General features: G+C 41.4%; 1 protein-coding gene across 1 annotated transcript; it reads right to left on the bottom strand.

Annotated features, from left to right (window-relative positions):
- Positions 1-18,360: 18,360 nt before the first annotated feature.
- On the bottom strand, positions 18,361-20,353 carry LOC124649557. Its single transcript, XM_047189166.1, has 2 exons — positions 20,130-20,353; positions 18,361-18,651 (listed from the first exon to the last, which is right to left on the bottom strand). Exons 1-2 carry the CDS (start codon positions 20,351-20,353, stop codon positions 18,561-18,563), a joined length of 315 nt encoding a protein of 104 aa, XP_047045122.1. The 3' UTR covers positions 18,361-18,560.
- Between the last annotated feature and the right edge of the window lie 2,878 nt (positions 20,354-23,231).

The raw sequence follows: 23,231 nt of genomic DNA, 5'->3' as shown, positions 1-23,231 counted from the left end.
TTGGGAAAGGGAGAGAGAGGGGTCCAGAGAGGGGTAGAGGGGTAGGTTTCGGGCCAGGGTTGTCTGGGCCTTTGGGTGGTGGTTGAGCACCATGGCTCGGCCATGAAGAAGAAATAAAAAGAGAGGTGTTCCCTAGCTAGGGTTTGGCAAGAGAGAGAGATGGGGATGGTGAGGGGAGGTGGGATAGTTCCATGCAAATGGCAAGAATTGCTCCCATGTCAAGTTTTGAAAAGAGGCCGAAGAAAAATAAGAGGCGAGGAAAAGAGGGGTGGGTTGGTGGTGGTGGTGATGGTGTGGGGTTGAGCTATTTTCAAGTGATTGAGCCAAATTGGAGATAATTGCATTCAAGTTGGATTTTGAAAGCAATGTTAAGGAGAGAAGTAGTAGTGGTGATCCAAAGGAGGGTGGTTGAATTTGATCAAGATACTTTGGCTAGGTGAGGTCTATGATCACTACATGGATATTCTTGATAGAAGCATGTAAGGGTATAATCACCACCTTCCAAGTAGAGGAAGAAAAGTATCTTATCAAATGGAATTGACAAAAGGTGAGAGATGGGAAAAGAAAATAAATAGGACATAGATCCTATTATCAAGAACTGAGGTATTAGGGCCTTTGATATTATCTAGCTAACATGGGGGTACTTGCATATCAATGCCACATAGTTAAACTACTTGGAAAAGAGAAGGGCAAGGGATGGCATGTGAAGTGTTACATGTATTTTGGAAAGTTGGGCCAATGATCAATTACCCAGATCTAGCATAGATGCAGTAGTGATGTTTAAAATACGGATCATTGAGATGCATTAAAGGCAAAGACAATGCCATGGATTATTTGATCACCGGTCAAATAGTCGTAGGATTTTGTTGTGGTGAATATGGTCTTTATTTGATCTAAACCAAAATAAGAAATCTTACTTGAAGTATTTGAAGAAAAGGGAGGGTTTTGGAAGAGTAGAATGATCCATAGAGGAAATAGAAAATATGGATCATTCCACTTTATAATTTTAAGAAACCAAAACTACATTCAAAGGCTTTCACAAGATTTTTAAAGTCACATAAAGTGAGGGTAAACCATTTGGTAAATACTTTGTGCAAACATAAAACAATGTCTTTTAGAAACCCTTTTGTGATACCATGATCAAAGGTGATCGTAGTCAGATTTAAAAAGGAAAGGTTTTTGACAAGGTCCTTTGATTTAAGATTTTGAGTCATAGGGGAAAACAAAAAGAGGTTTTTCTTGTTTAGGTCAAAAGGTTCAATTATTTTTAAAGAGGGGAGGTGAAAGGACACGGATGTCGCCTAGAGGGGGGTGAATAGGCGATTTAAAACTTTTACGAGATGGGCTTAACAAATGCGGAATAAAACTAGCGTTTACTTTGTCAAGCCCAAAGCCTATATACTATGGTTCACCTATGTTCACCAACAACTTATTCTAAGCAATGGTTCATCTATGTGCACCAACAACTTATGCTAAGCAATACAAGCAAGTATGTGATAGCAAGATATATATAACTTCAAGAACGATGGCTATCACAAGGTAAAGTGCATAAGTAAAGAGCTCGGGTATAGAGATAACCGAGGCACGCGGGAGACGATGATTTATCCCGGAGTTCACACTCTTGCGAGTGCTAATCTCCGGTGGAGAGGTGCGGTGGCTTAGTGCTCCCGAACGCCACAAGAGGCTCACCTTGAGGTGTGGTTGCTCGATGCACACCAACGCCACAAAGGCCTCACCCCAAGATACGGTACTCACACCACACACCGAACGCCACGAAGGCGCCTCACCTAAATCTCCGGTGACCCTCGCCACAAAGGCCTAGGTCACGGTTCCACTAAGGGATTTCCTTCGAGGCGGAAACCGGGCCTTACACAAAGGTTGGGGCACACTTCCACAACTTAATTGGAGGCTCCCAACAAATCTCCACAAAGGCCTAGAATCCGTCTAGGGTTCCAAGAACCCAAGAGTAACAACCTTCTTGCTTTCACCACCACGAATCACCATGGAGAACTCAAACCGATGCACCAAACGCAATGGCAAGAACACCACAAAGATGCTCAAGTCCTTCTCTCTCAAATTCCAACAAAGCTACAAAAGCTATTGGGGGAATAAGAGAGGAAGAACAAAGAGGAGAACACAAAATTCTCCAAGATCTAGATCTAGAGGATTCCACTCACAAAGAGAGGGATTTGATTGGTCAAGATGTAGATCTAGATCTCCTCTCTCTTTTCCCTCAAGAATATGAAAGAATCATGGGAGGAATCAAGAACTAGGGCAAGCTTTGAAAGACAACAATGGAGGGGAGAGAGAGAGAGTGAACCAACCAGCCCAAGGAGGAAGAAGGGGTGCTTAAATACCCCTCCCATCGAAATATGACCATCTGGGTATGCTCAGGCCGGATTTTCCGGGCCGGATATTTGCAAAATATCTGGCCCCCGAAAAACGGCTAAGGACTTGAGACAACTGCTCGCAGTAAGGGGCCCGGATATTTTGAATCGGGGCCGGAATATCCCCCCCCCCCCCCCCAAACTGCAGAAACACCAAAACGAGAATGATCATAACTTGAGCATCCGGACTCCGATTTTGATGATCTTGGGCTTGTTTCGAAGCTAGTAACAATCTCTACAAGATCATGCAGGGAAACATCATAGTGCAGCAAGGTAGTATAGAAATAAATGATGAAAGGTTTGATGTATCTAAAAAGACATACCGGTAAAACCTCCAACCTTGAAAATGCAACAAGTAGCCCGTGCAAAAACCATTCTTGATGAACTAGAGCTTGTCATGAGAATAAGCACAAGCTCTAAAACATCACATGGATAAGATCCAAATAACAACCAAGAAAGATGATGCAAGGATGCAAAGGTTTGAGCTCTCCGAAGGATACGATCGAGTTAATCACCCGAGAGCCCTCTTGATAGTACGGCAACTAAACTATAAACCGGTCTCCAACTACACCATGAGACCGGTGAGAAAGAAACCCTATCAAGAGAAAACCTTAACCTTACGCATTCCACTTGAGCTTGATGATGACGGTCTTGACCGCAACAAGATGGAACGCCTTTCTTGATTGTGCTTGCTTGACGAAGTCTTGTGGATTGCTCCCCCATAATCCACCATGGGAGAGCTTCTCCTTCGGCAAATCTTCACATATCCATGAACACCACATAGATTGCTCCCCCATAATCCACCATGGGAGAGCTTCTTCTTCAGCGCATCTTCTCATATCCATGATCACCATATGGATGGCAAGAGTCAAGCAAAGAATCTCTTCGAGATGGCTCATCTTGAACTTGCACTTCATTTCGTTGATGTCTTGAAGTTAACCTTGAGACCTCACTTCATCTTCATCTTCAAGACATACTTGACACTTTGCACTTCATTTCGTTGATGTCTTGAAGTTAACCTTGAGAGCTCACTTCATCTTCATCTTCAAGACATACTTGACACTTTGCACTTCATTTCGTTGATGTCTTGAAGTAAACTGATATGTCTCCGACGTATCGATAATTTCTTATGTTCCATGCCACATTATTGATGATATCTACATGTTTTATGCATACTTTATGTCATATTTATGCATTTTCCGGCACTAACCTATTAACGAGATGCCGAAGAGCCGATTCTTGTTTTCTGCTGTTTTTGGTTTCAGAAATCCTAGTAAGGAAATATTCTCGGAATTGGACGAAATCAACGCCCAGGGGCCTATTTTGCCACGAAGCTTCCAGAAGTCCGAGGGAGAGACGAAGTGGGGCCACGAGGTGGTGACACAACAGGGCGGCGCGGCCTGGGCCCTGGCCGCGCGGCCCTGGTGTGTGGGCCCCTCATGACGCCCCTTTACCTGCCCTTCCGCCTACATATAGTCTTCGTCGCGAACCCCAGTACCGAGAGCCACGATACGGAAAACCTTCCAGAGGCGCCGCCGCCGCCAATCCCATCTCGGGGGATTCAGGAGATCGCCTCCGGCACCCTGCCGGAGAGGGGAATCATCTCCCGGAGGACTCTTCACCGCCATGGTCGCCTCCGGAGTGATGAGTGAGTAGTTCACCCCTGGACTATGGGTCCATAGCAGTAGCTAGATGGTCGTCTTCTCCTTATGTGCTTCATTGTCGGATCTTGTGAGCTGCCTAACATGATCAAGATCATCTATCTGTAATACTATATGTTGTGTTTGTCGGGATCCGATGGATAGAGAATACTATGTTATGTTGATTATCAATCTATTACCTATGTGTTGTTTATGATCTTGCATGCTCTCCGTTATTAGTAGAGGCTATGGCCAAGTTTTTACTCTTAACTCCAAGAGGGAGTATTTATGCTCGATAGTGGGTTCATGCCTCCATTAAATCTGGGATAGTGACGAGAAAGTTCTAAGGTTGTGGATGTCTTTGTTGCCACTAGGGATAAAACATTGATGCTATGTCCGAGGATGTAGTTATTGATTACATCGCACCATACTTAATGCAATTGTCTCGTTGTTTGCAACTTAATACTGGAAGGGGTTCGGATGATAACTCGAAGGTGGACTTTTTAGGCATAGATGCATGCTGGATAGCGGTCTATGTACTTTGTCGTAATGCCCAACTAAATCTCACTATACTCTTCATATCATGTATGTGCATGGTCATGCCCTCTCTATTTGTCAATTGCTCGACTGTAATTTGTTCACCCAACATGCTATTTATCTTATGGGAGAGACACCTCTAGTGAACTGTGGACCCCGGTCCATTCTTTTACATTGAATACAAACTACCGCAATACTTGTTCTCTCTGTTTTCTGCAAACAATCATCATCCACACTATACATCTAATCCTTTGTTACAGACAAGCCGGTGAGATTGACAACCTCACTTGTTTCGTTGGGGCAAAGTACTTTGGTTGTGTTGTGCGGGTTCCACGTTGGCGCCGGAATCCCCGGTGTTGCGCCGCACTACACTCCGCCGCCATCAACCTTCAACGTGCTTCTTGGCTCCTACTGGTTCGATAAACCTTGGTTTCTTACTGAGGGAAAACTTGCCGCTGTACGCATCACACCTTCCTCTTGGGGTTCCCAACGGACGTATTAACTACGCGCAATCAAGCATTTTTCTGGCGCCGTTGCCAGGGAGATCAAGACACGCTGCAAGGGGAGTCTCCACAATCCAATCTCTTTACTTTGTTTTTTTCTTGCTTTATTTTATTTGCTACCTTGTTTGCTGCACTAAATCAAAACACAAAAAAATTAGTTGCTAGCTTTACTTTATTTACTGTCTTGTTCTCTATATCAAAAACACAAAAAAAATTAGTTACTTGCATTTACTTTATCTAGTTTGCTTTATTTACTACTGCTAAAATGGCTACTCCTGAAAATACTAAGTTGTGTGACTTCACAACCACAAACAATAATGATTTCTTATGCACACCTATTGCTCCACCTGCTACTACAGCAGAATTCTTTGAAATTAAACCTGCTTTACTGAATCTTGTTATGCGAGAGCAATTTTCCGGTGTTAGTTCTGATGATGTTGCTGCCCATCTCAATAATTTTGTTGAATTGTGTGAAATGCAAAAGTATAAAGATGTAGATGGTGACATTATAAAATTAAAATTGTTTCCTTTCTCTTTAAGAGGAAGAGCTAAAGATTGGTTGCTATCTCTGCCTAGAAATAGTATGGATTCATGGACTAAATGTAAGGATGCTTTTATTGGTAGATATTATCCCCCTGCTAAAATTATATCTTTGAGAAGTAGCATAATGAATTTTAAACAATTGGATAATGAGCATGTTGCACAATCTTGGGAAAGAATGAAATCCTTGGTTAAAAATTGCCCAACCCATGGACTGACTACTTGGATGATCATCCAAATCTTTTATGTAGGACTGAACTTTTCTTCACGGAACCTATTGGATTCAGCTGCTGGAGGTACCTTTATGTCCATCACTCTTGGTGAGGCAACAAAGCTTCTTGATAATATGATGATTAATTACTCTGAATGGCACACGGAAAGAGCTCCACAAGGTAAGAAGGTAAATTCTGTTGAAGAAACCTCTTCCTTGAGTGATAAGATTGATGCTATTATGTCTATGCTTGTGAATGATAGGACTAATGTTGATCCTAATAATGTTCCTTTGGCTTCATTGGTTGCTCAAAAAGAACATGTTTATGTAAATTTCATTAAAAATAACAATTACAATAATTCTAGGCCATATCCTGCTAATGGTAACTCTTATGGTAGATATGTTTCACCTAATGAGGAAAAGATGTTGGAAATTGAAAGATCCACCAAGAGCTTTATGCAGTCACAATATGAGCAAAACAAATTGTTTACTAAAACTATGAATGAACAATCTACCTTGTTGAAGAATATAGGAAATCAACTTGAAAATCTGAATATGGAGATTTCTGGGTTGCAAACTAAACTTGCAAATGCTGAAAACCGAATCTCATACATGTACTGCGTCACAATCTTCTTTAATTAATAAAATGGCTGCTAAACCTGAGGATATTGAAAATAAAATTGTTACTACAGCAAATGCCATCCAAGTTAGAATTAATGAGAATATAAGATTAATGGCTGAATTGCATGCTAGGTGGGAAAGAGAAGAAAATGAAAAACTTGCTAAAGAGAATAATGTAGCTAAAGTTTGGACTATTACCACCACTAGTAATGTTAATGATTCACATGTTGCTACACCTCCTACTATTAATGGTAAAATAATTGGTGTTGGCAATGTTTCCACTTCTAATGCAAAGCCCGCAAAGCTATCGGAAACCGCAAAACGCACTGAAACTCGCTCGTGATAAAGCTGCTGAAATTTTTTCCAACATTGGAGATGATGATCCCATTGCTTTAGATTATAATGGTTTGTATTTTGATGATTGTCACATCTCTGAAGTTATAAAGTTCTTACAAAAACTTTCTAAGAGTCCCAATGCTAGTGCTATAAACTTGGCTTTCACAAAACATATTACAAATGCTCTCATAAAAGCTAGAGAAGAGAAATTAAAACTTGAAACTTCTATTCCTAGAAAGTTAGAAGATGGTTGGGAGCCCATCATTAAGATGAAGGTCAATGACTTTTGATTGTAATGCTTTATGTGATCTTGGTGCAAGTATTTCCGTTATGCCTAAGAAATTTATGATATGCTTGACTTGCCACCATTGAAAAATTGTTATTTCGATGTTAATCTTGCTGATGATTCTACAAAAAAACCTTTGGGGAGAGTTGATAATGTTCGCATTACCGTTAACAATAACCTTGTCCCCGTTGATTTTGTTGTCTTGGATATTGAATGCAATGCATCTTGTCCCATTATACTGGGAAGACCTTTTCTTCGAACTGTTGGTGTTATCATTGATATGAAGGAAGGTAATATTAAATATCAATTTCCTCTCAAGAAAGGTATGGAACACTTCCCTAGAAAGAGAATGAAGTTACCTTTTGATTTTATTATTAGAACAAGTTATGATGTTGATACTTCGTCTCTTGATAATACTTGATATACACTTTCTGCGCCTAGCTGAAAGGCGTTAAAGAAAAGCGCTTATGGGAGACAACCCATGTTTTTACTACAGTAATTTTATTTTATATTTGAGTCTTGGAAGTTGTTTACTACTGTAGCGACCTCTCCTTATCTTAGTTTTGTGCATTGTTGTGCCAAGTAAAGTCGTTGATAGTAAGGTTCATACTAGATTTGGATTACTGCGCAGAAACAGATTTCTTTGCTGTCACGAATTTCGACCTGCCTCTCTGTAGGTAGCTCAGAAAAATATGCCAATTTACGTGCGTGATCCTCAGATATGTACGCAATTTTCATTAAATTTGAGCATTTTCATCTGAGCAAGTCTGGTGCCATTTTAAAAAATTTGTCTTTACGAACTGTTCTGTTTTGACAGATTCTGCCTTTTATTTCGCATTGCCTCTTTTGCTATGTTGGATAAATTTCTTTGATCCATTAATGTACAGTAGCTTTGTGCAATGTCCAGAAGTGTTAAGAATGATTATGTCACCTCTGAACATGTAAATTTTTATTGTGCACTAACCCTCTAATGAGTTGTTTCGAGTTTGGTGTGGAGGAAGTTTTCAAGGATCAAGAGAGGGAGATGATACAATATGATCAAGGAGAGTGAAAGCTCTAAGCTTGGGGATGCCCCGGTGGTTCACCCCTGCATATTTTAAGAAGACTCAAGCGTCTAAGCTTGGGGATGCCCAATGCATCCCCTTCTTCATCGACAACATTATCGAGTTCCTCCCCTAAAACTATATTTTTATTCCATCACATCTTATGTGCTTTGCTTGGAGCGTCGGTTTGTTTTTGTTTTTGTTTTTGTTTGAATAAAATGGATCCTAGCATTCATTGTGTGGGAGAGAGACACGCTCCGCTGTTTCATATGGACAAATATATCCTTAGGTTTTACTCATAGTATTCATGGCGAAGGTTGAATCTTCTTCGTTAAATTGTTATATGGTTGGAATCGGGAAATGCTACATGTAGTAATTCTAAAATGTCTTGAATAAGTTGATACTTGGCAATTTTTGTGCTCATGTTTAAGCTCTTGCATCATATACTTTTCACCCATTAATGAAGAAATACATAGAGCTTGCTAAAATTTGGTTTGCATATTTGGTCTCTCTAAAGTCTAGATAATTTCTAGTATTGAGTTTTGAACAACAAGGAAGACGGTGTAGAGTCTTATAATGTTTACAATATGTCTTTTATGTGAGTTTTGCTGCACCAGTTCATCCTTGTGTTTGTTTCAAATAACCTTGCTAGCCTAAACCTTGTATCGAGAGGGAATACTTCTCATGCATCCAAAATCCTTGAGCCAACCACTATGCCATTTGTGTCCACCATACCTACCTACTACATGGTATTTCTCCGCCATTCCAAAGTAAATTGCTTGAGTGCTACCTTTAAAATTTCCATTCTTTACCTTTGCAATATATAGCTCATGGGACAAATAGCTTAAAAACTATTGTGGTATTGAATATGTACTTATGCACTTTATCTCTTATTAAGTTGCTTGTTGTGCGATAACCATGTTTCTGGGGATGCCATCAACTTCTCTTTGTTGAATATCATGTGAGTTGCTATACATGTCCGTCTTTTCTGAAGTAAGGGAGATTTACCACTCATTTAATGGTTAGAGCATGCATAATGTTAGAGAAGAACATTGGGCCGCTAACTAAAGCCATGAATCATGGTGGAAGTTTCAGTTTTGGACATATATCCTCAATCTCATATGAGAACATTAATTGTTGCTACATGCTTATGCATTAAAGAGGAGTCCATTATTTGTTGTCTATGTTGTCCCGGTATGGATGTCTAAGTTGAGAATAATCAAAAACGAGAAATCCAAATGCGAGCTTTCTCCTTAGACCTTTGTACAGGCGGCATAGAGGTACCCCTTTGTGACACTTGGTTAAAACATGTGTATTGCGATGATAATCCTGGTAATCCAAGCTAATTAGGACGAGGTGCGGGCACTATTAGTATACTATGCATGAGGCTTGCAACTTGTAAGATATAATTTACATGATACATATGCTTTATTACTACCGTTGACAAAATTGTTTCTTGTTTTCAAAACCAAAGCTCTAGCACAAATATAGCAATCAATGCTTCCCTCTGCGAAGGGCCTTTCTTTTACTTTTATGTTGAGTCAGTTCACCTATTTCTCTCCACCTCAAGAAGCAAACACTTGTGTGAACTGTGCATTGATTCCTACATACTTACATATTGCATTTGTTATATTACTCTATGTTGACAATTATCCATGAGATATACATGTTATAAGTTGAAAGCAACCGCTGAAACTTAATCTTCCTTTGTGTTGCTTCAATACCTTTACTTTGATTTATTGCTTTATGAGTTAACTCTTATGCAAGACTTATTGATGCTTGTCTTGAAATTACTATTCATGAAAAGTCTTTGCTTTATGATTCATTTGTTTACTCATGTCATTACCATTGTTTTGATCGCTGCATTCATTACATATGCTTATAATAGTATGATCAAGGTTATGATGGCATGTCACTCCAGAAATTATCTTTGTTATCGTTTACTCGCTCGGGACGAGCGAGAACTAAGCTTGGGGATGCCGATACGTCTCCGACGTATCGATAATTTCTTATGTTCCATGCCACATTATTGATGATATCTACATGTTTTATGCATACTTTATGTCATATTTATGCATTTTTCGGCACTAACCCATTAACGAGATGCCGAAGAGCCAGTTGCTGTTTTCTGCTGTTTTTGGTTTCAGAAATCCTAGTAAGGAAATATTCTTGGAATTGGACGAAATCAACGCCCAGGGGCCTATTTTGCCACGAAGCTTCCAGAAGTCCGAGGGAGAGACGAAGTGGGGCCACGAGGTGGCGACACAACAGGGCGGCGCGGCCTGGGCCCTGGCCGCGCGGCCCTGGTGTGTGGGCCCCTCGTGACGCCCCTTTACCTGCCCTTCCGCCTACATATAGTCTTCGTCGCGAAACCCCCCGTACCGAGAGCCACGATACGGAAAACCTTCCGAGACGCCGCCGCCACCAATCCCATCTCGGGGGATTCGAGAGATCGCCTCCGGCACCCTGCCGGAGAGGGGAATCATCTCCCGGAGGACTCTTCACCGCCATGGTCGCCTCCGGAGTGATGAGTGAGTAGTTCACCCCCGGACTATGGGTCCATAGCGAGTAGCTAGATGGTCGTCTTCTCCTTATGTGCTTCATTGTCGGATCTTGTGAACTGCCTAACATGATCAAGATCATCTATCTGTAATACTATATGTTGTGTTTGTCGGGATCCGATGGATAGAGAATACTATGTTATGTTGATTATCAATCCATTACCTATGTGTTGTTTATGATCTTGCATGCTCTCTGTTATTAGTAGAGGCTCTAGCCAAGTTTTTACTCTTAACTCCAAGAGGGAGTATTTATGCTCGATAGTGGGTTCATGCCTCCATTAAATCTGGGACGATGACGAGAAAGTTCTAAGGTTGTGGATGTCGTTGTTGCCACTAGGGATAAAACATTGATGCTATGTCCGAGGATGTAGTTATTGATTACATTACGCACCAGACTTAATGCAATTGTCTGTTGTTTGCAACTTAATACTGGAAGGGGTTCGGATGATAACCTGAAGGTGGACTTTTTAGGCATACATGCATGCTGGATAGCGGTCTATGTACTTTGTCATAATGCCCAACTAAATCTCACTATACTCTTCATATCATGTATGTGCATGGTCATGCCCTCTCTATTTGTCAATTGCTCGACTGTAATTTGTTCACCCAACATGCTATTTATCTTATGGGAGAGACACCTCTAGTGAATTGTGGACCCCGGTCCATTCTTTTACATTGAATACAAACTACTGCAATACTTGTTCTACTGTTTTCTGCAAACAATCATCATCCACACTATACATCTAATCCTTTGTTACAGCAAGCCGGTGAGATTGACAACCTCACTGTTTCGTTGGGGCAAAGTACTTTGGTTGTGTTGTGCAGGTTCCACGTTGGCGCCGGAATCCCTGATGTTGCGCCGCACTACACTCCGCCGCCATCAACCTTAAACGTTCTTCTTGGCTCCTACTGGTTCGATAAACCTTGGTTTCTTACTGAGGGAAAACTTGCCGCTGTACGCATCACACCTTACTCTTGGGGTTCCCAACGGACGTGTTAACTACGCGCAATCATTAACCTTGAGAGCTCACTTCATCTTCATCTTCAAGACATACTTGACACTTGATCTTCTACATTTGTTTCTTATTGCAATCTTGAAGCCAACATATGGTTCAAGCATTGCCTTCAAGCATATGATCTCTTCAACTTGGCTCATCTTGAACTTGCACTTCATTTTGTTGATGTCTTGAAGTTAACCTTGAGAGCTCACTTCATCTTGACCTTCAAGACATACTTGACACTTGATGTTCTTCATTTCCTTCTTATTGCAATCTTGAAGCCAACATATGGTTCAAGCATTGCCTGTGAACAACTCCTACAAATATAACTCAATGCAAACATTAGTCCATAGGGATTGTCATTAATTACCAAAACCACACATGGGGGCTCCATGCACTTTCAATCTCCCCCAATTTGGTAATTGATGACAATATCTTTGAGAGGGTTTATATAAGGAATTTAAGTAACAAACAAGTTGAATATATAGAGCAAACTCCCCCATAACATATGCATGTGTGAATGATCTTGACTTTCATTGCATATATTGGCATTCAAAGCCTAGTGGGGTTTCCTCTAAATATTCAACTATGCAAAGCAACATGATGCAATGAAATAAAGGCACATGCTTAAGCACAAAGAAAAGACATAACCAAATTCCCTTAAACCCTCCAAACTTCTTCCCCATTGGCACCAATTGCCGAAATGGGTGAAAAATTTAGAAGGCCAATATAGTGAGAGTTCCTCCATAGCGTGTGCATTTCTCATAATTTGAGTGGATTCAAATGCACATATCCAATGACGAATATTCGGAAGGAATCACACTATAGATAGGATCAAAGATTGCAAAAAGATAACAAAGTCAAGAAGCTTCAACAAATGAAGCAAGCAACCAAATGAACCACAAAGAAGATACCAAAAGAAAGATAGATATTAAGATAAGATCAAGAAGATTGCTATAAATAATATGAGTAAGCTCCCCAAGGTTTGTGCACAAAACTAGACAATTTGCATTGGAGTATAAAGTGCACAAACATGGAATCATCACTCCCATAATATCATTCAAAACAAAAGATACCAAGTAAATCAAACTGTAATGATCACCACAAAATAGTGCCTTAAATAAAATGAGGAAGCTCCCCAAGGTACATGCATAAATTAAAATGTTGCATTTGAATGCAATATGCATAACATGGAATCCTCACTCCCTCATTACCATTTAAAACACAAACATTTGCAATAGATCATAGATAGAAAATTAAGCTTAACACTTGCAACAAACAAATGGTTGAGCAACAAGTAAGAGGCACCATAATAAAAGGCTAACCAAGAGGATATGTGAAAGGCATGATAGAGCATATTATAAGACTATTACAAGGATGAACAAAAAGCATCATCATAGTCTTCAATGAATTATATTGCTTAGCATGACCAATCAACACGCAACAAATAAATAAGATATCGAATGGAGATGTATCATCTCTTATGTGTATAAGTTTCTCTAAGTGAGCAATATCACAAAGATATTTATCCACAAAGAAACATGCACACAGAAAAATAGATACACAACAAATATAGCATGATATCCAAGACAAAGTCATGCAATATACAAATAATAATTTTTGCTTAATAGCAAGGCCAAAGGCTCAATTTTATCTTATAGTACATTCATGGACTTCAACCACAAACACATCAAAGACATCACAAATATCAACAACGGAAAGAAGATAGTTGGGATACTTTGAGAGGAGCAACAAGTATCGCAAAGAAAGAATACCAAAACAAATAACTCAATTTGCACTTTCATCGATATTGCACATGTGATAGGTTTGAGGAATTGAGAGCATTTGTAATGTGTTTTGTGAAAGCCAAGTTTATAGCACTAGCATTAGGACTCTTAGCAAGTTTTTGCAAGAACTTTATAACTTCAGAGATGTGGAAATCATCAAAATCCAAACCATTATAATCTAAAGCAATGGGATCATCATCCCCAATGTTGGAAAAAAATTCAGCAGTTTTATCACAGGCAGTTTCAGCAGTTTTAGCAGTTTTTTGCAGTTTTGCAGGCTTTGCATTAGGAGTAGAAGCATTGCCAACACCAATTATTTTACCATTGATAGTAGGAGGTGCAGCAACATGTGAATCATTAACATTACTAGTGGTGGTAATAGTCCAAACTTTAGCTACATTATTCTCTTTAGCTAGTTTTTCATTTTCCTCTCTTTCCCACCTAGCATGCAATTCAGCCATTAATCTTATATTCTCATTAATTCTAACTTGGATGGCATTTGCTGTAGTAACAATTTTATTTTCAATATCCTTATTAGGCATAACTTTCGATTTCAAAAGATCAACATCAGAGGCAAGACTATCAACCTTAGAGGCAAGAATATCAATTTTATTGAGCTTTTCCTCAACAGATTTGTTAAAAGCAGTTTGTGTACTAATAAATTCTTTAAGCATAGCTTCAAGTCCAGGGGGTGTGTTCCTATTATTGTTGTAATAATTCCCATAAGAATTACCATAACTATTCCCATTATTGTAAGGATATGGCCTATAGTTATTACTAGAATTGTTCCGATAAGCATTGTTGTTGAAATTATTATTTTTAATGAAGTTTACATCAACATGTTCTTCTTGGGCAACCAATGAAGCTAACGGAACATTATTAGGATCAACATTAGTCCTATCATTCACAAGCATAGACATAATAGCATCAATCTTATCACTCAAGGAGGAGGTTTCTTCGACGAGAATTTACCTTCTTACCTTGTGGAGCTCTTTCCGTGTGCCATTCAGAGTAATTAATCATCATATTATCAAGAAGCTTTGTTGCTTCACCAAGAGTGATGGACATAAAGGTACCTCCAGCAGCTGAATCCAATAGGTTCCGCGAAGAAAAGTTCAGTCCTGCATAAAAGGTTTGGATGATCATTCAAGTAGTCAGTCCATGGGTTGGGCAATTTTTTACCAAGGATTTCATTCTTTCCCAAGCTTGTGCAACATGCTCATTATCCAATTGTTTAAAATTCATTATGCTACTCCTCAAAGATATAATTTTAGCAGGGGGATAATATCTACCAATAAAAGCATCCTTGCATTCAGTCCATGAATCAATACTATTCTTAGGCGAGAGATAGCAACCAATCTTTAGCTCTTCCTCTTAATGAGAAAGGAAACAATTTTAATTTTATAATATCACCATCTACATCTTTATACTTTTGCATTTCACACAATTCAACAAAGTTATTGAGATGGGCAGCAGTATCATCAGATCTAACACCAGAAAATTGCTCTCTCATAACAAGATTCAGTAAAGCAGGTTTCATTTCAAAGAATTCTGTTGTAGTAGCAGGTGGAGCAATAGGTGTGCATAAGAAATCATTATTATTTGTGGTTGTGAAGTCACACAACTTAGTATTTTCGGGAGTAGCCATTTTAGCAGTAGTAAATAAAGCAAACTAGATAAAGTAAATGCAAGTAACTAATTTTTTTGTGTTTTTGATATAGAGTGCAAGATAGTAAATAAAGTAAAACTAGCAACTAATTTTTTTTGTGTTTTGATATAATGCAGCAAACAAAGTAATAAAATAAATAAATCAAGACAAAAACAAAGTAAAGAGATTGGATTGTGGAGACTCCCCTTGCAGCGTGTCTTGATCTCCCCGGCAACGGCGCCAGAAAAAGAGCTTGATGGCGTGTAACTCACACGTTCGTTGGGAACCCCAAGAGGAAGGTATGATGCGCACGGCGGCAAGTTTTCCCTCGAGAAAGAAACCAAGGTTTATCGAACCAGGGAGGAGCCAAGAAGCACGTTGAAGGTTGATGGCGGCGGGATGTAGTGCAGCGCAACACCGGGGATTCCGGCGCCAACGTGGAACCTGCACAACACAACCAAAGTACTTTGCCCCAACGAAACGAGTGAGGTTGTCAATCTCACCGGCTTGATGTAACAAAGGATTAGATGTATAGTGTGGATGATGATTGTTTGCAGAAAACGAGTAGAACAAGTATTGCGAGTAGATTGTATTCGATGTAAAAGAATGGACCGGGGTCCACGAGTTCACTAGAGGTGTCTCTCCCATAAGATAAATAGCATGTTGGGTGAACAAATTACGGTCGGGCAATTGACAAATAGAGAGGGCATGACCATGCACATACATGATATGATGAGTATTGTGAGATTTAATTGGGCATTACGACAAAGTACATAGACCGCTATCCAGCATGCATCTATGCCTAAAAAGTCCACCTTCGAGGTTATCATCCGAACCCCTTCCGGTATTAAGTTGTAAACAACGAGACAATTGCATTAAGTATGGTGCGTAATGTAATCAATAACTACATCCTTGGACATAGCATCAATGTTTTATCCCTAGTGGCAACAGCACATCCACAACCTTAGAACTTTCGTCACATCGTCCCAGATTTAATGGAGGCATGAACCCACTATCGAGCATAAATACTCCCTCTTGGAGTTAAGAGCAAAAACTTGGCCAGAGCCTCTACTAATAACGGAGAGCATGCAAGATCATAAACAACACATAGGTAATAGATTGATAATCAACATAACATAGTATTCTCTATCCATCGGATCCCGACAAACACAACATATAGCGTTACAGATAGATGATCTTGATCATGTTAGGCAGCTCACAAGATCCAACAATGAAGCACATGAGGAGAAGACAACCATCTAGCTACTACTATGGACCCATAGTCCAGGGGTGAACTACTCACTCATCACTCCGGAGGCGACCATGGCGGTGAAGAGTCCTCCGGGAGACGAATCCCCTCTCCGGCAGGGTGCCGGAGGCGATCTCCTGAATCCCCCGAGATGGGATTGGCGGCGGCGGCGTCTCAGTAAGGTTTTCCGTATCGTGGCTCTCGGTACTGGGGGTTTCGTCACGGAGGATTTAAGTAGGCGTAAGGGCAACGCGGGGGGCCACACGAGGGCCCCACACACCAGGGCCGCGCGGCCAGGGGCTGGGCCGCGCCGCCCTGCTGTGGCGGCGCCTCGTGGCCCCACTTCCTTTCCCCCTCGGTCTTCTGGAAGCTTCGTGCAAAAATAGGACCCTGGGCGTTGATTTCGTCCAATTCCGAGAATATTTCCTTACTAGGATTTCTGAAACCAAAAACAGCGAGAAAACAGCAACTGGCTCTTCGGCATCTCGTTAATAGGTTAGTGCCGGAAAATGCATAAATACGACATATAATGTGTATAAAACATGTAGATATCATCAATAATGTGGCATGGAACATAAGAAAATATCGATACGTCGGAGACGTATCAGTACCCGCCCAAATCCAAGCCCGGATAATCCTTTGGAGAGCTTGAAGAACTCCGTCGGGACGTTGAGAGTTGTGAGGAGGTAGATGGCTTGGGAAGTGAGCACCGATTTGGCCAACGCGGTCCGGCCTGCAATGTTGAAAGATTTTCCTTGCCAAGGGGCAAGATGGCCGGCGGTCTTGTTTTCAATATATTATAGGTGAATGTGTTTGATTCTCTTTATGGCAAGGGGGTGCCAAGATATTTCAGCGGAAAGGAGGCAATGGTGGCCAGAAGGTCGGAAGTAATATCGTTGAGGTCTATGTCGTTGCAACGTATGGGAGCAACCAAGATCTTATGGAAGTTAGTGTGGAGACCGGTGACGTTGCCAAAATTGGTAAGGATGTTTGCGAGGTTGGTAACATCATTCTTGAAGGGGGGCACAAAAATGGCGGCATCGTCCGCATAAAGCGACTTGCGAAAGTGAGCTCCTTTGCCGGCAAGGCGGCGCAACCTCCCTTGGGTGGTGGCGATCTCAATGATGCGCTGTAGCGGATCGACGGCGATGTCGAATAAAAGCGGGGAGAGGGGGTCTCCTTGGCGAAGCCCGCGGCCATGAGAGATAGGCTCTCCGAGGATTCCATTTAGGAGGACTCGTGAAGAAGAGCAAAGGAGGGTGGAGGTCCAGTTGCGGAAACGAGGGGGAAAGCCAAGCCGTTGGGGAAGGTCAAGGAGGTAACCCCATCAGACTGAGTCGAAGGCCTTTTTGATATCAAGTTTGAAGAGAAGAGAAGGCTTCTTCCTTCTCTGAAGCCATCTAGCAGTTCCGGACGAACATAAAATTATCGTGGATGCTGCTAGACTTGATGAAGGCACTTTGGGCAATGGAGACAATCTCCTTCATGCGAGGGGCGAGTCGGGAGGCGAGAATTTTGGCTACAATCTTGGCGAATCCATGAATGAGGTTAATAGGGCGGAAATTGGAGACGTCTTCCACCCCATCCTTTTTGGGAACAAGGACGATGTTCGCGGACCCGCGAGAGGGTCAGGCAGGCCTACCGCCGGGACGGGATGGAACAGATGACCGGACGGCATGCTTGTCACGGCTACACTGTAATTGTTGGGATTCCTTTGGTTGCACGTATATATCTTGCACTCCTTTCTTGCATTTAGAACAGGAAAAAAAACTGGCAGATACTGTCTCGGAATGAAGGATTGTTTCAGGTTCAGTTGTTCATTTTTTTGACTTGCCTTACGCTCGTGTAAAGTGATTTATATTGGAGATTAATTGATGGAGTGGTTAAAACATGCCGCACACAATTTTGAGCGAAATCAGTCAAATTCCCAGGCTTTCAGGTTACGGCATAATCTTTGCGACAACGGCCATGATTTGGCTCAGTTTACTGTTTGGTCAGTTGAACACCAGGGGGGGGACTAAACCTGTATTTTATCATCATAGAAGTTGATGTGTGCATTCCAAGTACCAGCATAAATAAACCAGTTTACAGGCGAGAGGAAACAAACTCATTGCCAAATCAGTAGCAAAATGATTGACCTAATACAGAATGTCACTTGGTAGCAAGCAGAATATTTCAGCATTAAGTAGTAAAATGAAACCGAAGCAAGGCAACTACTTGGTTCTCTTGACCGCACGCCTTCCCTGGCCCTTCTTCGGCGGACCCTTCCCACGACGCTTCAGCATTTCAAGCTTGGTAAGACGCCTGCACAGAGAAATATATGGCGTTGTTAAGAACTTAAAACTCACACCACACTCCTAAGGTAAGAATTTCTTTCATTTATGGTTGGCATGAATGATATCACGGCAACCAAAATAACCAAATGGGGTGGCGAAAAATGGACAACAGAGCTAAAGTTTAGTGATATATTTAACAAGGAATATAGTTTTTGCCCATGCTGTTGGTCCCATCGTGGTTATGCAAATTCCAGCAACATGAATAGCATGTATCTATTGGTTAGAAACATGCTAAGATGGTCAATAAAACCAGCTTACAAAAACACAATAAAACAGGGAATTTGGCATGAAATTTGGTTAGCTCATATATTGCTCATAAAATATCATGTTTATTATAACTCAAGTTCTTACAGTTGGTTATCAATGAAATCATTTTAAAGATAGCAATAGAAAGTAAGTAAATAATCAGTATGCCTACAGTGTTTTGGTAAAGCCAGAAAATAATGCTTGGCCTTTCAGTGGCCAAGTCAGCATTAGGTAAGGATCTGATAGATTTTACACACCTTAAAACCATAACTTGTAACAGCAGAGAAACAATAGCGTAAGTAGCATACACATAACGAGCAATGAAATAATTAGCTAAACAAAGGCGGTTACTCAAATGCCAAATGGAAAGAATACAAACAACCTAGCAAACAAAATCTATGAGTCTGGTAAGGCTTGCCTTTTCATGCTTATAATCAGCACTCCAGTTACCTCTGACTAACAAGAACTGCTCTTGTGAAGCAGATGCATAAAGTACTCGTGGGCGCTAGGTAACAGAATTACCTAACATCCTCTAGCATATGCATATCCAGACAGCCAAAAAATAACATTACCTATTCATAACAACCAATACTCGTAAAAACTGTACATCCCTCAGGCGAGATGCATAGCAAGTACACACTGAATATATGCAAAACAATAACCAAACACAATCCCTATCTTGATCTAATCATCTTAGATCTGAACAAATGAGGCATAGAGCACAAAATTGAGATTTGTATTCGTAATCTTCACAGCAGTAATCCAAAAATCGACTGCTGAAAATGGCTTTCTCAATACTACAAATGACAATAAGCACGATTATGGACTACAGTCAAGAATCAAAGCAGCGCACAAAAAACAAAATTATGTATGGACATGCTGTTAATCCGCTCTAAGCCTGCATCCACAAAATGATGAATGCACCAATAAAAATGACCACACATCTGCTACCAGGGATCGCCGAGCTAGTAATTAGCTAGGGCATTCAGGCAACCACATGCATACACATTACTAGTAAACAAGGAAAGAATGCCGTGCCACCACCTGACGGCACACCAGGCGGTGAGGCATATCAGCAAACACATCACAGTCGTCAGCGTCACCTCCCCGAGGAATGAAGCATAACGACGAACACGTGGCGGGCGAGCGCAACCAAGTTACTAGAGGGGAATGAAGCGCAAGGCGTGCGCGGGGGCTTACTCTTTCTCCTCGCGCGCCATGACGATGGGGTCGTCCCGCTTGATGTCGTAGGGGTACCACTGCGCGAGCTGCTCGCCGATGAACTTCTTCCGCAGCAGCTTTGTCGCCGCGCGCTTTCCGGAAGGGTTGATCGCGTGGCCGAACACCGCGGCGCGCGCCTCCGCTGCCCCCGCCGTCACCGCCGCCGTCAGCAGCTGCCGCAGCCCGCCCGCCGCCGCGCTCATCTTGCTCGCTCTCTCGGTGGATCGGACGCTCACAATCTCCGCTACGGACGGCCCAGGGTTTTCGATAGCTCCCAGCTGAAGGCCCAGGTCGACTGTGGCCCATTTAAAAAATTAGCGGGCGGGCGTCAGCTGGTGTGGATCGTGGTGCGCCGCCTCGCGCAGGCGCAGCGGTGTTTCATTGGACCAAGCTGTAGTTGTAGCTGGATGCTTATGAGAGCAATGACAAGCAGAATTTAAACCAGAGGTTAAATATTTTGATGTCTCATAAAATTCGGATTGTTCGACGGTGATGACTTCATCAATCTTACGACCCAACGAATGAGTTTCATAGACTCGGTTTCTTTCAGAAGCTTAGAGCATCTCTAGCCGTGACTGAACTCGTCGAAGCTAAAAACGGCGAGTTCAGTCTCCTGAATTTTACGGTTTCGTTGATTTTTGTCGAGGCGAAGAATAGAAACCGAAAATACGAATTGAAATAAAGAAATCAAACGCCGCGGGAATTTTTTTGGCAATGAACATGCGAAATGCAACGAGGTCGATGCTCCAATCGAGCTGCAATCAAACATAATTTACATATATGATATAACCATAAATTAACTACTAATCCTTCGCCTCGCGCCTAATTTAACTAAAATTTGGCCCTGGGATAGTCATTGGGGCCTCTACGTGCCGCGGAGGACAGCTACGCGCGCTAGAGCACTCCTAGGCGACGACGAGGGCGACGAGCTAGATCACAGTCGCCTCCTCCGCGTAGTCCCCGCTGGTGAGGGGAAGCACCGGCGCGTCGTCCTCGTCGCTGCTGTCAGGGAGCGGCGAAAGCGGCGGGATGCACGAGCCACCAGACGGGAGCTCGCCGTTCGCATTACGTGTGGACCTGCGCGCTGACAGCTTGCGCGCTCCCTCGGAGCGCATCCACTTCGCGAGCTCCGCCTAAAATGGCAGACGAGGCGGTGATCCCGCCGCTGAAACGTCTGCCTCCCCTTCCTCATTTTGCTGCGTGAGCCATGGGGAACAGAGCAGAGGTCGCGGCGGAGCAGAGATCACAAGGAAGCGGCCGGAATTCCTCGCTGGAGTGCGAGGATTTTTTGCGGTGGAGGAGCGGATGCAGTGGAGGGGAGTAGGGTTTCGAAACCGAACTCCCCTCCCCAACCTAGCTGAATAGGGGCCGCGCGTGGAGTTTCTCGGGCCCCCGAGAAACTTTTTCGTGTCGGGCCACCGATTCAGGCTCTAGTCCCTGCAGCTTTCGGCCCGAAACAGTAAATCCAGCGAAAAAAACTCAGTTCCGGTAGCATTTACGGGCTCTGTTAGAGTTTCTCTTACAGGGGAAGATGTACTACCTCCGTTCTTTTTTAATTGACTCGAATTTAGTACAAGTTTGTACTAAATCCGAGTCAATTAAAAAGGAACGGAGGGAGTATGTACGTTCGTTCATATGAATGAGTGTACGTATAGGTATATCTATACTTTGTTTCACAAAACAAAACAAAACAAAACAAAACAAAACAAAACAAAACAGGTAATTTTATTTTTGGTTTATCTCAAAACATTGATTTAGTCTACTAAAATTGTCATATTACCATTAATAATAATTACAAAAGACAATACTGTAATCATTTTGAAAGGCATGAAAAATGGTTCCATGTTACAAAAATAAGTTCATAGAATAAATAAAATCTTCACGTATTTTTTTAAATGTTGACCGGTCAAAGGTTTGAAAAATGATCATATATTTTTCCAAAATTTTCATGGGTCTGATTAACTAGGTCGCGCCTTCTCTGGCGTCTAGGTCAATACCGAAAGAATTGAGGAAAATTTTGTTTTAGGCACACTAGTTTTTGTCTGTTTTGCTTTTGTCACTCTAAATTTTGACATTTTACTTCTACCCTGCCAGTTCTGATAATGTATCAGTTTTGCCTATGTGGGACGAAACCTAAATGAAAATGATGAGTTCTTATTTTGTTTTGCCCGTTTTGTTGTTGTTTTAGTTTGCATTTATCATGTCAAAATTTATAGTTGCAAATGTAAAATGGGCAAATTCTAGTGTGGCAAAAACAAAATTTTAAGATTACAGTGTTTGGAGCGATGAAGCTATCATGAGAACCGAACTCCCCTCCCCGACCTAGTTAAATAGGGGCCGCGCGTGGAGTTTCTCGGGCCCCCGAGAAACTTTTTCAGGCCGGGCCGCCGATTCAGGCTCTAGTCCCTGCAGCTTTCGGCCCGAAACAGTAAATCCAGCGAAAAAATTCAGTTCCGGTAGCATTTACGGGCTCTGTTAGAGTTTCTCTTACAGGAAAAGATGTATGTACGTGCGCGTATGGCTATATCTATACTTTGTTTCACAAAACAAAACAAAACAAAACAAAACAGGTAATTTTATTTTTGGTTTATCTCAAAACATTGATTCAGTCTACTAAAATTGCCATATTACCATTAATAATAATTACAAAAGACAATACTGTAATCATTTTGAAAGGCATGAAAAATGGTTCCATGTTACAAAAAAAAGTTCATACAATAAATAAAATCTTCACGTATTTTTTTTAAATGTTGACCGGTCAAAGGTTTGAAAAATGATCATATATTTTTCCAAAATTTTCATGGGTCTGATTAACTAGGTCGCGCCTTCTCTGGCGTCTATGTCAATACCGAAAGAATTGAGAAATTTTTTGTTTTAGCCACACTAGTTTTTCTCTGTTTTACTTTTGTCACTCTAAATTTTGACATTTTACTTCTACCCTGCAAGTTCTGGTAATGTATCAGTTTTGCCTATGTGGGACGAAACCTAAATGAAAATGATGAGTTCTTATTTTGTTTTGCCCGTTTTGTTGTTGTTTTAGTTTTGCATTTGTCATGTCAAAATTTATAGTTGCAAATGTAA

The sequence above is a fragment of the Lolium rigidum genome, chromosome 4 (assembly GCF_022539505.1).
Source record: "Lolium rigidum isolate FL_2022 chromosome 4, APGP_CSIRO_Lrig_0.1, whole genome shotgun sequence".
NCBI lineage: Eukaryota > Viridiplantae > Streptophyta > Magnoliopsida > Poales > Poaceae > Lolium > Lolium rigidum.
The sequence above is the reverse complement of the archived record's forward strand: the minus strand, read 5'-3'. Positions and strand labels throughout refer to the sequence as shown.

What these genes read in the sequence shown, in the direction of transcription:
- LOC124649557 (XM_047189166.1), bottom strand. Translation starts at nt 20,353, where the DNA reads ATGAGCGCGGCGGCGGGCGGGCTGCGGCAGCTGCTGACGGCGGCGGTG. An exon ending in ATGGCGCGCGAGGAGAAAGA is followed by an intron (nt 18,652 to 20,129) that starts GTAAGCCCCCGC and finishes TTCTCTGTGCAG; the next exon opens with GCGTCTTACCAAGCTTGAAA.